We start from the raw sequence: 17,301 nt of genomic DNA, 5'->3' as shown, positions 1-17,301 counted from the left end.
CTCTTTTTGATCCAAAAAAATGAAAAAAATAATTCTCTTACCTACCAGTCCCCTTAATCCTCAACAAACCCGAGTTGTGAGGGTGAGTTATCCTTGCACCTCTCTAAAGTTTAAATTTATATATAATTGGCTTTTTTATATTTTTTATTTATTTTGAGTGAGGATTGAATGATGGTTGAAGGTGTTTGGAATATCACTCCTTGTTATTCCGGTCAATGACATAATGACATGTGAGATAATTATTTTACGTGTCGTCATATTATTAGCAGAAGATAGTAAAACAATGATATCCTGATTACAAGTAAATTTTTATAGTTTATTTCTCCAACACCATTTATGAAGCAGCACTAATAGCAAAACAATGTTATCCTCTTTCCCCAAACTACATAGTCATCTACAAAAGCTAAGGCATAAATCCCGACAAGCAAAGTAACAAATAGAACAGAACAGAACAACCATAAAACAAAACAAAACCTTCTCTTATCTCTTCCCAACAACAAAGCTTTCACAAGAACCGAATCTTTTTACGTCTCTCTTTCTTGCTGTATTGTAGCTTTTCCCTTGGCTTGATTGCTGATTAGAAAGAATTTAGATTATCCAATCAAATTTATGGAATTGAGGAGCAGCAGCAATAATGCCATCTTCATCGCTTCGATCTTCTTCGGAGTCGGAGAGCAGCAGCCAGGAGTACCCTCTGTTTTGGTACTCACATCCCGAATCTTTGGATGCGTGGCTTTCGTTCATCTCCACAAAAATCAACGTAGCAAACTTGATCCCTGTGCGCTTCGTTGTGTTTTTGTGGGTTATGCCACTCATCAGAAAGGTTACCGCTGTTATCACCCTCCTACCCAACGAACCTATGTCACTTTGGATGTGACTTTTCTGGAATCTGAGCTGTTCTTTCATGACCCATCATCCAATTCTGCGCTTCAGGGGGAGATACGAAGTGAAGAACAGAATTGGAGCAACTTGGCAAACAAAGAAATTCTCCCATGTACAGAAATGATTGATCATCCCGAGTCTGGAGCACGAGATTACTCTCTGTTGAAAAGTGACCAATCGCCCATTCATAGCGATCAATTGCCTGACCCACCTGATCCATGCGAAGATATTTCTGATCCGAGTCCCACACCTACAGACAATACAGAACAACAAGATGAAGACCCCCCCTTCTAACTCAACAGTACCAACAGACCAATCTCCTGAGAATATCCTTGAGGTAACTACTCCTACTAGACTTATGCATTTAGATGATAAAACTATTGGATATCAATTACCTTTCAGGCAAAATCGTGGGAAGCCACCAAATCGTTATCGGGATCGGGATCCGGACACAGGTCACCAACCACATACACGAGCACCGAAATCTAGGGCTAGTGCAAACTCACATATATCGTAGCAAATCCATGCCACAAATAAACTATTTTATTAATCATCAACATCTCTCCTACAACTATTACATTAGCCTTATTTATAGGCTTTACAAGACTTGGGCACCAAGGCTACTTGGTCCAAAAGTAAACTAATTAATTAGTACCAACAGACCAATCTCCTGAGAATATCCTTGAGGTAACTACTCCTACTAGACTTATGCATTTAGATGATAAAACTATTGGATATCAATTACCTTTCAGGCAAAATCGTGGGAAGCCACCAAATCGTTATTCACCGGATATTGGCAAGACATCCAAGTATCCAATTGCAAATCATGTATCCACTGAGAAGCTGTCTGAACCACTCAAGGCTTTTGTGCATCAGTTGTCTGCTATCCATATTCCAACCAAGGTCTCTGAAGCATTGAAAGATCCTAAGTGGGTCCAAGCTATAAAAGAGGAGATGAAAGCTCTTGAGAAAAATCAGACTTGGACATTAGAGACTATACCACGAGGAAAAAAGACTATCGGATGTAGATGGGTGTTTACTATAAAACACAATGCAGATGGATCTATCGAGCGATACAAGGCAAGACTTGTGGCAAAAGGGTACACACAGACCTATGGTATAGACTATGAAGAAACTTTTGCACCAGTTGCAAAGTTAAACACCGTCAGAGTCTTATTGTCCCTTGCAGCTAATTTGGATTGGCCACTACACCAGTTTGATGTAAAGAATGCTTTTCTACATGGTGAACTCACAGAGGAGGTGTACATGGATATTCCTCCTGGATATAATACTACTCAGACTGGAACAGTTTGCAGGTTACGAAAAGCATTGTATGGATTGAAACAGTCACCACGTGCATGGTTTGGACGGTTCACCATGGCAATGAAGAACAATGGTTTCAAACAGTGCAACTCAGATCATACTCTGTTCTTGAAACATCAAAAAGGGAAGGTAACAGCATTAATAATCTATGTTGATGATATGATTATTACTGGGAATGATAAACAGGAAATATCACAGCTACAAGACTATCTGGCTACGGAGTTTGAGATGAAGGATCTAGGTGGACTCAAGTATTTCTTGGGAATTGAGGTGGCTCGATCGCAGCAAGGCATATTTCTCTCTCAAAGGAAATATGTCTTAGACTTGTTGACAGACACAGGAATGCTAGATTGTAAACCTGCGGACACTCCTATTGTTCAGAATCATCATCTTGGAGAATATCCGGATCAAGTTCCAACTAACAAAGAAAGATACCAAAGGTTAGTGGGAAGATTGATCTATTTGTCACATACTCGACCAGACATTGCTTATGCGGTGAGCGTTGTCAGTCAATTTATGCACTCTCCAAGTGAAGACCACATGAATGCAGTTCTTCGGATACTTAGATATTTGAAGTCTGCACCTGGAAAAGGACTTATGTTCTCAAAGCATGGTCATCTAAATATTGATGGTTATTCAGATGCAGATTGGGCAGGTAATGTAACAGATAGAAAATTCACATCGGGTTACTTCACATTCGTGGGAGGTAATTTGGTGACATGGAGGAGCAAGAAACAAAATGTAGTAGCTTTATCCAGTGCAGAAGCCGAGTTCAGAGGCATGACTAAAGGGATTTGTGAACTTCTTTGGTTAAGAAAGTTGCTTATTGAACTCGGGTATAAACCTACATCCACAATGAATCTCTTTTGTGACAACAAGGCTGCTATAGCCATTGCACAGAATCCGGTTCAGCATGATCGTACTAAACATGTTGAGGTAGATCGACACTTCATCAAACAGATGCTTGAGGCTAAAGTGTTTCAGTTTCCTTTTGTGAAATCCGAGGATCAATTGGCGGATATTTTGACAAAGACGATTTCCAGTAAAGCATTCCACAATTCACTGGATCAGTTGGGCATTGGCGACATCTATGCACCAACGTGAGGGGGAGTGTTGGCATGACTTGTGGATATTGACTTACTTTCCTTACACACCAAGAATTCCTATTATAATTGTAATTGATTTACTTTAATTCCTGATTTCCTACTGTAAATAGATTTAGGAATTTATTATTTACTTGCCCATTCAGGTTTCGTTGTATTATAAATATGACCTCCTACAAGGAGAAGAATACACAGAAAATTCCCACAAATAAATATTCTCTCATAATTTTCATATTTTAGCAGTTCTGTATCGTCCCAAGACAGTCTCTAATTCACGATGACCTTTTGTTCCACTACACAGACTCGGAGCTCGTTGAACATCTCAAATAATCTGAGGTATCGCTTGCTGCCCCTGCCACTAATTCTAATTCTAATGATCAGGATCAGATTCAGGAGGATCACTCAGCAGCGCCTTGGAGTTGGAGGAAGAAACTGCAAACTCTTGTTCCTGCTAATGGGATTACAGTGAAGCACATAAAGACCGGGGAAGATGTCTTGGTCTCAAGGAGGGTAGTTGCAGTGTTTCTTATGATGACAATAGCAGATTTCAGTGACCAACTTTTTGGTTTCCAGGACGAGCTGTTTGATAACATAGATGGCCGCCTTGAGTTTAAGGGCAACAACTTTGCAGCTCTGTGGCCGGGCGATGGCAAGCCGGGGCTTTGGATGAATTCCATATCAAGAATGGCTGCAATATACACTCTGATGGTGAGAGAGGAAGCGATTTTTGTTGAAGAGAGGAAAATTACTAGTGCTACTGCAACTGGAGACAAGTTGGACAAATCTAGAGATGAAGATATTGAGCTGGTGGTGCCACCAGTTTTCGACAAGTGCACAAGGGTTCTGGATGCCAAGGAGCAATTAGCTGCAAGGGACTTGTACTGGGAAGCTGTTTGTGGTATGTCGTCGTCGTCTTCTAAGAGAGAGATTGTTGATGATGGTAAAGGAGCTGATGATGAGGAAGCGACGGTGGTTCTGTTGAGGTCGTGTGTTGAGAGAAACCCTTTTATTGGGGAGCCACATGTGGTGTTGGCTCAGGTTTATTTGAGAAAAGCAAAGTTTGAGGAGGCAGAGAGAGAGGCAGAGAGAGGGCTGACTCTGATGTTGGAATGGGGGAGTGCTTGGGACAAGAGGATGTCTTGGGAAGGATGGATTGCTTGGGCAAGAGTGCTGCTCATGAAGGCAAGAGACAGATCATGGCCACAAACTTCCTGGGGCATCCTCAACTTGGGCCTTGTCAAGTAGACACTCACTCACTCTTTACACACATCCACCCATCCGTCCGTCCGTCCGTCATCTTCATATATAAATAAACAAATAAATAAAAGCTCTCATGAGTCATGAATCAGTCCTTGTACGGTACCTTGAATCAACAAAGGGCATGCACCAGCTCCAGCTCCAGCTCCAGCTCCTAAACCCTCTAACTATACATAAATATACTAGAAATGCGTTCGATGAAAACCCCGGCATAATGTAAAATAAATGTCGAATCCAATAAAAACCCCGGCTTGATTTGCATTTACAGAAACAGTGCGAATAGATTTTACATGTTGAAATGGAATCTATTTGATAAATACATGTTAAAATGGACGGGGCAAAACGACAATACCAAAATCCAAATGTTGAAGTCTAATTCACCACAAATAAATTATCAACTCATCATCTTATCATGTAAACACAAGACAAGGCAAATCATTCATACAGATGTATTGCACGGTGCACCCACCCAATCCAAATGTATCATTCATACAGATGCCATTTTTGAGAATTTCAGAGTTTGTGAAATCTTAAATGGATTTATTTTCAGAGTTTGTGTAATCTTAAATGGATTATAAAAATAAGCAATTAAATTTGTTTACTAAAAAAATTAATTAATTACTAGCCTATTATTAATTCGGATTATTATATATAGCACAGATGAGAATGCAAGGCCACAGGGCCAGCAAGGGTGTGAGCTTTGTAAACCTGGTTCAGCAGCTTGTGTTCCTTCCAGCAGTTGTATTGTCGTCAGTTGGTGCCTCTGCATCCATCACCGTCCGAGCGTCATCGTCATCATCAGAAGCAGCAGCCGTGAGGATGAGCCAGAGTGAGCCTCCCCCTCCCCCTCCCATGGCGAAGAAGGTGGAGCATAAGATGGAGATGTTCGGAGACGTGAGAGTGGACAACTACTATTGGCTTCGAGACGACTCTCGCTCCAACCCCGACGTCCTCTCTTACCTTCAACAAGAGAACGCTTACACCCAATTCCTCATGTCCGGTAGGTATCCACCTATCTGTTCTTTCCATCTTATCCCTTCGTTTCCCGTCTCATTTGTCTTTGTTACTTGTATTCAACTATTAATTGTCTGTATTTCGACTTTGATTTGATCTTCATTCAACACCCTTTAATCTATTATTGTTTGCTTGTTTCTAACTTTAGTAGCAAAGCAATGTAATTTTATTTTTAATTGATTTATTTACATTAGGAACTAAGAAATTTGAAGATGAACTGTACGCTGAGATAAGGGGGAGGATCAAGGAGGATGATATATCTGCACCTGAACGAAAAGGCCCCTACTATTACTATCGAAGGACTTTGAAGGGTAAGGAATATGTTCAGCGTTGTCGCCGCTTAATACCCAACTTCCAGGCTGAGGCCCCACCCTCTGTATATGATACAATGCCCACCGGACCTGATGCTCCTCCCGAGCATGTAATCTTGGATGAGAATATTAAGGCTCAACATCATGACTATTATAGCATTGCTGCTTTTAAGGTAACCACAACAATGGTGTATATGATTATAACAGATATTGCAGTGGTTTCTTGTTTGATTATACAAAGTTCTCCACTTTTTTGTAATTGCTTCTTCAGGTTAGTCCAAATAATAAATTGGTGGCATATGCAGAAGACACCAAAGGAAATGAAATTTATACAATTCATGTCATTGATGCTGAGACAGGTGCTCCTGTGGGACTGCCTCTAGTTGATGCAACATCCTATCTTCAATGGGCTGGTGATGAGGCTTTAGTTTATATTACAATGGATGAAACTCTCCGGCCTGACAAGGTTTGATTCTACTGCTTCAAGCCCTCTGCTTCTCATGTCACGGCATGTTTCACACACCCACTTCACCTGCATGTTCAATTCTTTGTGCCATTAATTTTTGAGTTGTCATTATTCAAGGACTAGAGAGCATTATAAGATATTTAGCTATCTTATTGGTGTTGAAGATCTTCATGTTCAGGTAAATTTTAGAATTCAGCAACTTACCAGTGGTTCTGTTACCGCGCTTCCCCCCATTTGTTTACATCCTATGTATGAGGCTCTCCTGTGTTTATTTTTGTTGACTATTAGATATTGTGCTCAATGACCACAGCCCCATGCTTTTATGTGAGAATACAAATGATTACATAATTTTTCATGAGAACTGGTGACAATGCCTCGTTAGAATGCATCCTCCTATATTTCTGTATAAGTCCATTCTGTTTTCTTGCTGGTTTGTCTTGTTGCAGTGAGCCAGGAGGTCATGCCTTACCCCTGTCTGGCTTACTCACACAGAAGAGAACTTTTACATGCATTCTGTTCGATCGTTTACTTTTATGAGTGAAGTGCTGCTTAATCCTTTTTGTTTAGCTTATAACGTGTTTTCTTTTTAATAGGCATGGTTACATAAGTTGGGAACAGAACAGTCAAGTGACTCGTGCCTCTATCATGAAAAGGATGATGTGTTTTCTCTTGACCTTCAAACTTCTGAGAGCAAAAAATTCTTATTTGTTGGATCTGAAAGTAAAATTACAAGATTCAACTTTTACCTTGATATTGCAAAGCTTGAAGATGGGCTTGTGGTTCTGACACCTCGTGTAAATGGCATTGATACATTTGTTAGTCATCGAGGAAATCATTTTTTTATAAGGAGGAGAAGTGACAAATGTTTTAATTCTGAAGTAATTGCTTGTCCACTGGAAAATACATCTGAAACTACTGTTCTTCTTCCACACAGGGAAAGGTAATCATCAAATTTGGTAGTCGCATCCTCATTCATGACCTTAAAATGTTCATGAATTGACTTGTCATTTTTAAAAATTTTAAGAACTATGAAAATTATGTCTTATGTCCTAGTTGTGGCATTATCAGCTTAAGTGTAAATTGAATGTGATATGCATGATTGGAAACATTTTATATCTAAATGTGATTTGCAGCACATTTTCTAGAAATGAAACTGAACCTTTTTCTGGAGCCTTTCTCTAGCTATTTTCCTTTGATGTGCTCTTTTAACTGTAAATAAGAGAGATATAACAATGGATGGAGTTAGATGTGTTGTTCAGTCCTCCATGCCATATTGTCCAATTGCTGCTTATGCATTTGCATATTCATTCTAGAATTTTTCTCGGGGCGTGAAAAATCTGTGGCAATTTTTTGACCTTCACTATTTTTAGCAGGCAAATTTTCTTTCTTATTTTAAGCATACTAATTAGAATTTTCTTCAGTGTAAAAATTCAGGATATACAACTTTTTAGTGAACACCTTGTTGTATATGAGCGTGAAGAGGGTCTACCAAAAGTCACTATCTATCACCTTCCAGATGTTGGACAACCGCTTAAAAGCCTTCACAGTGGTCAAGCTGTTAATTTTTTGGATCCCACATACTCTGTGGATCGATCAGAATCAGAATTTTCTTCCAGAATTTTAAGATTTTCTTATAGCTCAATGAAAACGCCTCCGTCTGTATATGATTATGATATGAAGACAGGCATTTCTGTTTTGAAGAAGATCGAAACAGTAAGTTGTTTTTATTGGCATTTCAAAGCTTGCTATTGTGTCTTATTTAACTCTCCTTATAGGAATGTTATTGGTTCAACTTGCAACAGTAATGAATTTATACTTTATTTTATTTTGGAAATTAAGATTTCGTTTATTACCTTTAATATATATACCTGGCCTTATTGTTCCTTTGTGTGTGTATGTGTGTGTAAATGTGTTTTTGCGTGTGCATGAGTGTATGTGTGTGTGTGTTGTGTGAAAATGTTACCTTCTTTAATGGTCATATCTGTTTACTAATGCGAAGTTTATTGTAGGTCTAGGGAGAATGCTGGTTTTGCATGACATGATCATAATATTCACTCATATTATCTCGTTCTTATATTTTTGCTCTCTTTCATTTTCGAATACTCCATATACTGTTATGAATATATACCAACCAAGAAATTGTAGTTTGTATAAGGAAGCTAAAAGAAAGAACATAAGTTGGTTCAGTACGGTCATTGTTCAAAATTGTATAAACTTTACACAACATAGTTTTTTTCCTTAAAAAATAAGGGTATGCAATTGGGTTTCTTATTAGTACGATGATGTGAGATTTTGCAGGGGAAATACCAATGAAGTTCCAACCGCAGGAAGTTTATTTACTGTGTAGAAGGACTATTTTGGTTTTCAAAGTTAAATATTTAAAGTGGAACTTTTATACATTTCCATTTCATATACAGTAGTCACTTCTACATTGATTATGTTATTGGAAAATGCTTTACACTTCACTTTGTCCCCAATTTTGTCTGCTTTGTTTTTTGTCCCCCCAATTGTCTTGCATGGAATGAGATCCATGATATCACAGAACCTCGTACATGAGAGAGTTGGCAAAAAAGTTGGGTTGTATGGCATCTTCCTGAGTTATTTGATGCCTGGTCAAGTGTTGCCTTTTTCTTACTATCAAATTAGACACAAATTTCAATATTGTAATTCAGAAGTATTGTTGTCAATTTTGTTTCTCAGGTTTTGGGAGGTTTTGAAGCATCAAATTATGTTACTGAAAGGAAATGGGCTAGTGCTCCAGATGGTACTCAGATACCAATATCAATTGTTTACAGGAAGGATCTCATAAAACTTGATGGATCGGATCCATTGCTACTCTATGGCTATGGCTCCTATGAGGTAACAAAAGAATTCGTAGATTAAACTAGGCACGAGTGATATATTTATATTTTTTTGTTTTTACTGCAATCATTATATTCCAAATGTGATTACATTGAGAAGCATGTCTTGTAGAAAATTTGCGAGATGTTTCAAAATACCCCTTGAGAACTTCTAATTGGTCAATTAATCAAAGTACAGCCCTGAAATCTGAAGCCCTTAAAGATATGTAACCAGAGCCATCTTTGTGATTGCAGTCATTCCCTGCGTTATAGTACTAGAGATTGGCACAAAGATAAGTTTCTGAATTTTATATGTAACTGCTCTAGTCTTCCTTTTCAGCAACATTAAAGCCATACACCTCGGGAGAATCAGGAGTCGAGAGATGAGTCCTGATTCCCATTTCTTTTTGTCTGCCTTTTTTAATGCATGAACATCAGATGTCTTCTTAAGAAGCTTACAAGTTTTCTTGTTATAGCCTTATAGCATCCGTTTGGATTAGTAATTAGCATGTAAAATTTGGTCTCTGGCCTATGATGCCTAATTCTGATCACAGTTCAGTAATTCTTGCGCATATACGTTGAAGTTTGTCAGTGGTCCTCTTGGCGTCTTTCTTCTACAGGTTTGTGAAAATCTTTAGAATCCTAATTTCTTGGTGAGAAAAAGCATTAAAATCCTACTTAAAGCCAACATCTTGGGAGAAGGTGCTTTTTAAGGTTTTTGTTTCTGTGTTTCTGATGGATTTCTTGTCTACCCTGTTTTATAACTTATTTTTTCAGTAAGATTATTGTTTCCTACAAAAACGAAATGAAGATCCTAAATAAAGCCACATATTAAGCTTTTCAGAACCTTGAACTTCTTAATGTCGGGTTACTCTTCTGGCTTTGCTCTAATCACTCTGGTGTAACAACTTGCTGACTTTTGTCAAGATAGACTTTAGTCTAGCTCATGTAAAATGCTGCAGGAGGCAATATCAAGCCATTGGGAATATTTTTTTCTCCACTTGTATTCATTTCTCTCTCAATGACTTGGAGCCTTATCTTGTCAACAGGTCTGCATAGATCCCAGTTTTAAAGCTTCAAGGCTGTCTTTGCTGGATCATGGTTTTATTTATGCTATAGCTCACATTCGTGGGGGTGGTGAAATGGGGAGGCAGTGGTATGAGAATGGAAAGTTACTAAAGAAGAAAAATACTTTTACCGATTTTATTGCTTGTGCTGAGTATTTGATAGAAAAGAAGTACTGTTCAAAAGCAAGATTATGCATTGATGGAAGGAGTGCAGGTGGATTGCTTATTGGTGCTGTTCTTAATATGAGGCCTGATTTGTTCAAGGCTGCTGTTGCTGGAGTGCCTTTTGTTGATGTTCTGACGACAATGCTTGATCCAACTATCCCTCTCACAACTTCAGAGTGGGAGGTATTTTACTTTTCCTCATGAGATTCTTACGTTGAAGCATTAACAGGATGAAAGAAATGAAGAAGAAATTCCCTAGTAAAATTGTTTGTTATGAATGCAGAAATACTCTTGCTATGTCTATAACTGGTGAATTTTCTTGGATGCCGTAGCTTGCATGTGATGAACATCTAGTTTTATGGATCATCACTTGGGCATTGTTAACTTAATCTCCTTAGGGATTTAATGATTAACTGGGGTGGATAATAATATAATGATCACATCATTTTAAACATCACATAAATGCAACACTAGTTAATTGATACTGTCATCAAATGCAACTTGTATCCTTGTATGGGTCAACCCGAACTTGACATCACGATTTTTCCTTGTTCTTTTCTTATTTTTGCGCTACAAAATTTTTGGAGTTCTTCGCTTGAACTTTGTTTAAATATTCTTTGGTTTTCCAGATCTACCTAATTATATCCATTTGCCCCATCTTTATGATCTAAGGTGACTCTTGGTGACTGCAGTCAGCTTGCTACTATTTTTTTTCAAAATGTATGTTTAGATACTATTCACTGATATAATTTTGTTTCTGCAGGAATGGGGTGATCCACGTAAAGAGGAGTTCTACTTTTACATGAAGTCGTATTCCCCTGTTGATAATGTGAGGACAATAACCTGTTCTGTACTGCTTTAATCAGTATCGTTATAACAAGTAAGCTAGAATAACCATAATTTGGTATCATCAAAGTGATCATTTACAGACAACAGACAAATAGGCAAAATTAAAGACCTTTCTCTATTCTTCTGTCCCAGATAAAATTGCCAAGCACTAAGTCATGAATTGTAATACATTCCTAAAATATTTTTTACCTTAATGATCTAAGTTTGGCATTATTTTATGCAGGTTAAGGTGCAAAATTATCCAAACATTCTTGTTACTGCTGGTCTAAATGGTAGGCACAAGATCATAACACTTTTGCTTCTGCAATTTCAATTTCTTCATTATCTTGAAATAGTTGGCATTGCCATGAAAGATTGCAGGGTGCTCCCACGATATAGTTCATTATTATCTTGAAATAGGAAATTGTCAGATAATTGCTTTATGTATATAATTAAAATCTATCGGAAGGCTTGCGGTCTGGAAAAAAGGAACCCTGTTTAAAAAGATTAAGTCGTGTTGTACCTTGTTGAAAAAGTAGGGTAATACTTTGATCTTAACTTTAACCCTAGAAGGTTTTAAATAGAGTCTAAGCCTAATCACAGAAAGAAAGTAAATCAAATCAAATCACTTACAGGAGGAAGTTACTTTACACTGCTAAACAAATACTCACGTAGAATCCTAGTTAGAAATACTTTTATTCTCCAACAGCAACTGAGCACTGTTAAACACATTTTAATGTTTAAGTCAAATCATTATGTTTAGAGGACTTCGTGGGTAGGGCTTATTGGATGTTGGTGGCTGATCCCATGGATGAGACTCAGCTGTGTAATGGAAAGAGGGAAGTTATAATTATATCTGATAATGCTTTTTTTCTCCTGGCATTCCATTTGAGACACTGGTTTATTGCAACAGATCCACGTGTGATGTATTCAGAACCTGCTAAATTTGTGGCAAAACTAAGGGATATGAAGACTGATAAAAACATCGTTATGTTTAAATGTGAATTTGGTGCTGGCCATTCTTCAAAGTCGGGGAGGTAAAATTCTTTTGGCTAGTATTTCTGAAACAGAGTGGATTATTCATTTTAAATAAAATATTATTATCCGTTCATTTTAGATGTAAATGCAAGTCACAATTTCACAAAGGTGAGAGGAACAATTGCTTATAATTAAAAACAGCAAGAACTCTATGGCCTTCAAGATCGTTGAAGTCTGAAGTATTTCCATGCATTCTCTGTAAGGAACTAATTTGTGTTTCTTCCCTATTCTTGTTTGTTTGGTGCAGATTTGAGAAGCTTCAAGAAGATGCCTTCATATATACCTTCATTATGAAGGCTCTTGAAATGGTTCCTGCCCAAGGATCTGGGCTGAATTAATTAGACTGCTGCAGGTAGGAGGATGTGTTGCAAATAATATAGGATTCACGTCACAAAACAATACATAAAAAAACGCTTTTCTTTTTTCTTTTTTGTTCTATTTTTTTGGCCCGGTATGGTGATGTTAGAATCTAATCGGATTTCGAATCGGATCGGGTCAAAAAAAATTTGAACTCGGTTTGAGTGGGATTTCAAGTGCTCCACTTCATCTCCGACCCGTTTATAGGCCTACATTGGAGACTCTTCTTTACATTTTTCTCTTGAATGTGACTTGTTTTACGGGTAAAAATTGAATGTGACATTATTACGAAGAAATAACGACTAACCATAGGGAAGTGATTCTGCGAGTGCCAATCCAACTACACAAGCAAAACAATCATTTTCAAAAACTAGCGAGGTTGGATCAGTTCAGTTAATCATATATACTTATGGAAGGAGAAAGCCATGAGAAATTAAACGTTCAACTGAACAGAAGAAGGCGAAATGGGCCTTATGTTCGAAGTTCAAACATTTCATTTCCAGTTCAACCTATGTCTAGGTTGCATTGAATAATCTTTCTTTTTGACAAAAAAAAATGAAAAACATAATCCTCTTACCGACCAGTCCTTTCAATCCTGAACAATCCCTAGTTGTGGGGGTGAGTTATCCTTGCATCTCTCTGAAGTTTAAATTTATTTATAATGAGTTTATGTGTCGTTGTATTATTAGTCACCAACACCGTCTGTGAAGTAGCAGGAATAGCAAAACAATGAACCCTGTTACAAGTAAGTTTTTCTGGTTTGTGTCATCATCTATGAAGTAGGAATCCTTTTCCAAACTGCATAGAGTCATCTACAAAAGCTAAGGCGTAAATCCCGACAAGCAAAGTAACAAACAAAACAGAACAGAACAACCATAAAACAAAACAAAACCTTATCTTATCTCTTCCCAACAACTGAGCTTTCACAAGAACCGAATCTTTTTACGTCTCTCTCTCTTGCTGTATTGTAGCTTTTCCCTTGGCTTTGATTGCTGATTAGAAAGAATTTAGATTATCCTATCAAATTTATAGAATTGAGGAGCAGCAGCAATAATGCCATCTTCATCGCTTCGATCTTCTTCGGAGTCGGAGAGCAGCAGCCAGGAGTACTTGCAAAGGCTCTTAGACTCGGCCCGCCCCTTCCTCCGTGGCGAGCTGGAGGCGATCGACGAGAATTTGCCTTCACTTGTGGGTGTGCTGCGCTCAGTTGGAGCAGGTGAGTGCTGGCACAAGCATGGCACCTTTCTTGAACACCTGGTTGACATATACCGCATTCTCAAGATATGGAAAGCCCAAGATTCTGTCTGCCTTTGCGGCCTCTTTCACTCTGCTTATTCCAATTCCTATGTCAACCTCGCCATTTTTGATCCCTCAACAGGCCGTGAAGTGGTCCGCGGCCATGTTGGGGATGCTGCAGAACGCTTGATTCACTTCTTCTGTATCGTCCCAAGACAGTCTCTAATTCACGATGACCTTTTGTTCCACTACACAGACTCGGAGCTCGTTGAACATCTCAAACAATCTGAGGTATCGCTTGCTGCCCCTGCCACTAATTCTAATTCTAATAATCAGGATCAGATTCAGGAGGATCACTCAGCAGCGCCTTGGAGTTGGAGGAAGAAACTGCAAACTCTTGTTCCTGCTAATGGGATTACAGTGAAGCACATAAAGACCGGGGAAGATGTCTTGGTCTCAAGGAGGGTAGTTGCAGTGTTTCTTATGATGACAATAGCAGATTTCAGTGACCAACTTTTTGGTTTCCAGGACGAGCTGTTTGATAACATAGATGGCCGCCTTGAGTTTAAGGGCAACAACTTTGCAGCTCTGTGGCCTGGCGATGGCAAGCCGGGGCTTTGGATGAATTCCATATCAAGAATGGCTGCAATATACACTCTGATGGTGAGAGAGGAAGCGATTTTTGTTGAAGAGAGGAAAATTACTAGTGCTACTGCAACTGGAGACAAGTTGGACAAATCTAGAGATGAAGATATTGAGCTGGTGGTGCCACCAGTTTTCGACAAGTGCACAAGGGTTCTGGATGCCAAGGAGCAATTAGCTGCAAGGGACTTGTACTGGGAAGCTGTTTGTGGTATGTCGTCGTCGTCTTCTAAGAGAGAGATTGTTGATGATGGTAAAGGAGCTGATGATGAGGAAGCGACGGTGGTTCTGTTGAGGTCGTGTGTTGAGAGAAACCCTTTTATTGGGGAGCCACATGTGGTGTTGGCTCAGGTTTATTTGAGAAAAGCAAAGTTTGAGGAGGCAGAGAGAGAGGCAGAGAGAGGGCTGACTCTGATGTTGGAATGGGGGAGTGCTTGGGACAAGAGGATGTCTTGGGAAGGATGGATTGCTTGGGCAAGAGTGCTGCTCATGAAGGCAAGAGACAGATCATGGCCACAAACTTCCTGGGGCATCCTCAACTTGGGCCTTGTCAAGTAGACACTCACTCACTCTTTACACACATCCACCCATCCGTCCGTCCGTCCGTCATCTTCATATATAAATAAACAAATAAATAAAAGCTCTCATGAGTCATGAATCAGTCCTTGTACGGTACCTTGAATCAACACAGGGCATGCACCTAATCCAGCTCCAGCTCCAGGTATGCTGTGTATCAGTTGTGTATGTGTGTGTGTGTGTAGGAATGAATGTTTTCCAGGACAGGACATATGTGGATGTTTTCTGGACATATGCGGATGTTTACAAATAATGTTTAGTGTCATATATATGAAGGAAAGAGTGATGTTTTTGTGTTGTTCATCAAGCAACAAAAGAGCGATGTTTTTCTTCTCTCTTGCCCATACATAAGCATCAGTGTTTGCAACATAATTTAACCTCGCAAGAGAAAATTACCATTTACATATATGGCCAGCCAAGCGGTAATTGGAGGAGGGGGAATTCGAACACAATACCTCAAGTATAAGGATAATTACTCTTAATCATTTCAGCTATAAGGCCCCGCTAATAAAGTTTCCTTTTTTAACATGTGATGTTGAACCATATAAACTTTGAACATGAAACAAGAATCATGTGGTAGGACCCTCTAGGTTTTTTAGGTTTACAAGATTAGGTACTATGTCTGCCTAAAATATCTTCTTCAACTTAAAAAGACTCCGAAATCTAGTTTTCCAGTTCCGCATAGATTCAACATCCTAGTCAACATTGTCGATCCGTATACATGCATTGGGGGCCAATTCCCCTTTAAGCGCAATCAACGCAACCTAATCTGATTCAGGTTTGATCACTCATTTACGAGGAAACCCAAATCATTGAATTTATGTTCTTTGACAAATAGAACATATCATTTGATTTGAGACACAGATTTGGTCCATGGATGAATTTGGTGTCCATGATATTACTTAAACATATAATTTGATTTGTAATAATGCTTCAATCAAATTTCGTTTTCTCTCCAAAAAAAACAAAAAACAAAAAAAAATCTCCGAAACACGTCTTTATTGATTGGAAATAAATATGAAACTTTTATTTTAGAATTCCTCATTTTCAATCACCATCAAACTATAAATGTTTGGTAGCCTTATTGCTTTTTTTATTTTATTTTCTTCCTTGTAGGACAGGACAATGGAAGAGCTATCACTGCACCTGCCCGTTCCGGCCATGCCCTCCAGTAGAGAAGACATAAAATTTGATTTCTATTTGGGAAAAGTTAGGAGAGAAACACAAGTTAAAAGGCCAAATAAGTCAAAACTGAAGGACGATAGTTTGACAAACATCCCCTTAATAAGTCAAAGCTTCTCCACTGCAGGCATGTGCATGTCATTTGGAAATTTGGAATAGCGGACAAGCGGTACTAGAAAACCCTAGATCCTTCTTTTACTCAATCACTTACCGTATGCAAAATGCAAATGATCACTAGAGCGAAGATTAGGATAGTTGATTAGAGTAGTGTGTTCATTTTCTTGTGTCGGAATTTGAATCTCTTATTCCTGATTAATTAAAGTAGTTTAGAACATGACACAGTAAAAAAATAAAAATAAAAATAAAAACATAACAAACTTAATTAATTAAAATTAGAGATGTATAGTGGGGATAACATTAGCATTCAATTTAAGACAGATTAAATCACTTTTGCTAGTTAGAATCTATTTAAGACAGATTAAAGCACTTTTACTGGTTATAATCACTAAAGCTATCTTCCAAATTAGGAAAAGTCAATAATCATGAGCAATCAATGGAACTTCTTGGGAGCAAATAGATATGGTGGTACCGACCAGGAGGAGGTGGTTGCAACATATCTTCGGTAGATCAAGGGAAGTGATTTTCACACTTCCCTTTTCTCTCCATCTAACCATTCTTTTATCATCACTTGTCTTTGTCAAACTATTAAAACTCAGATTGTACCGTTATAAATGTTGCAATTGATTTGCTCGGGAGAAAATTGTCCAGCTAGTTGACAAACGGTGAAAATTACTTTCATGTATACCTTTTTTAAAAGGGGCGTTTTTTAGAGTTAATTTCAATTTAGTACCCTGAACTCTTACCTTTAAGGTACGTTTGTCCATGCACTCTCAATGTTAACAATTACATACCCAAAACTTTTCAATTTTTTGCCATCTGGTTCCGGCATTAACTTGGACATCAAAATTCCCGTTAATTGATTGCGTGGCAGGCATGGATCTCATCTATCCGTTT

General features: G+C 38.4%; 2 protein-coding genes and 1 pseudogene across 4 annotated transcripts; all 3 read left to right on the top strand.

Annotated features, from left to right (window-relative positions):
- Positions 584-15,440, top strand: LOC18793279. 2 transcript variants are annotated; one of them, XM_020565785.1, is made up of 2 exons: positions 584-685; positions 13,756-15,440. In XM_020565785.1, exons 1-2 carry the CDS (start codon positions 635-637, stop codon positions 15,085-15,087), a joined length of 1,383 nt encoding a protein of 460 aa, XP_020421374.1. In that variant the 5' UTR covers positions 584-634; the 3' UTR covers positions 15,088-15,440. The 2 variants fall into 2 exon arrangements, with proteins under 2 accessions (XP_020421374.1, XP_007223134.1); XM_007223072.2 differs by lacking the exon at positions 584-685 and having other exon boundaries at positions 13,217-15,440.
- LOC18788481 lies at positions 2,111-4,726 on the top strand (annotated as a pseudogene).
- LOC18789583 (protease 2) lies at positions 4,974-12,947 on the top strand. 2 transcript variants are annotated; one of them, XM_007221893.2, is made up of 12 exons: positions 4,974-5,045; positions 5,226-5,565; positions 5,774-6,063; positions 6,162-6,356; positions 6,950-7,296; positions 7,778-8,069; positions 9,057-9,215; positions 10,246-10,611; positions 11,192-11,257; positions 11,501-11,549; positions 12,170-12,293; positions 12,542-12,947. In XM_007221893.2, the coding sequence occupies exons 1-12, from the start codon at positions 5,013-5,015 to the stop codon at positions 12,630-12,632; spliced, it is 2,352 nt and encodes a 783-aa protein (XP_007221955.2). In that variant the 5' UTR covers positions 4,974-5,012; the 3' UTR covers positions 12,633-12,947. The 2 variants fall into 2 exon arrangements, with proteins under 2 accessions (XP_007221955.2, XP_020421355.1); XM_020565766.1 differs by having other exon boundaries at positions 5,028-5,045; positions 5,221-5,565.

This window comes from Prunus persica, chromosome G1 (genome assembly GCF_000346465.2).
Source record: "Prunus persica cultivar Lovell chromosome G1, Prunus_persica_NCBIv2, whole genome shotgun sequence".
NCBI lineage: Eukaryota > Viridiplantae > Streptophyta > Magnoliopsida > Rosales > Rosaceae > Prunus > Prunus persica.
The sequence above is the reverse complement of the archived record's forward strand: the minus strand, read 5'-3'. Positions and strand labels throughout refer to the sequence as shown.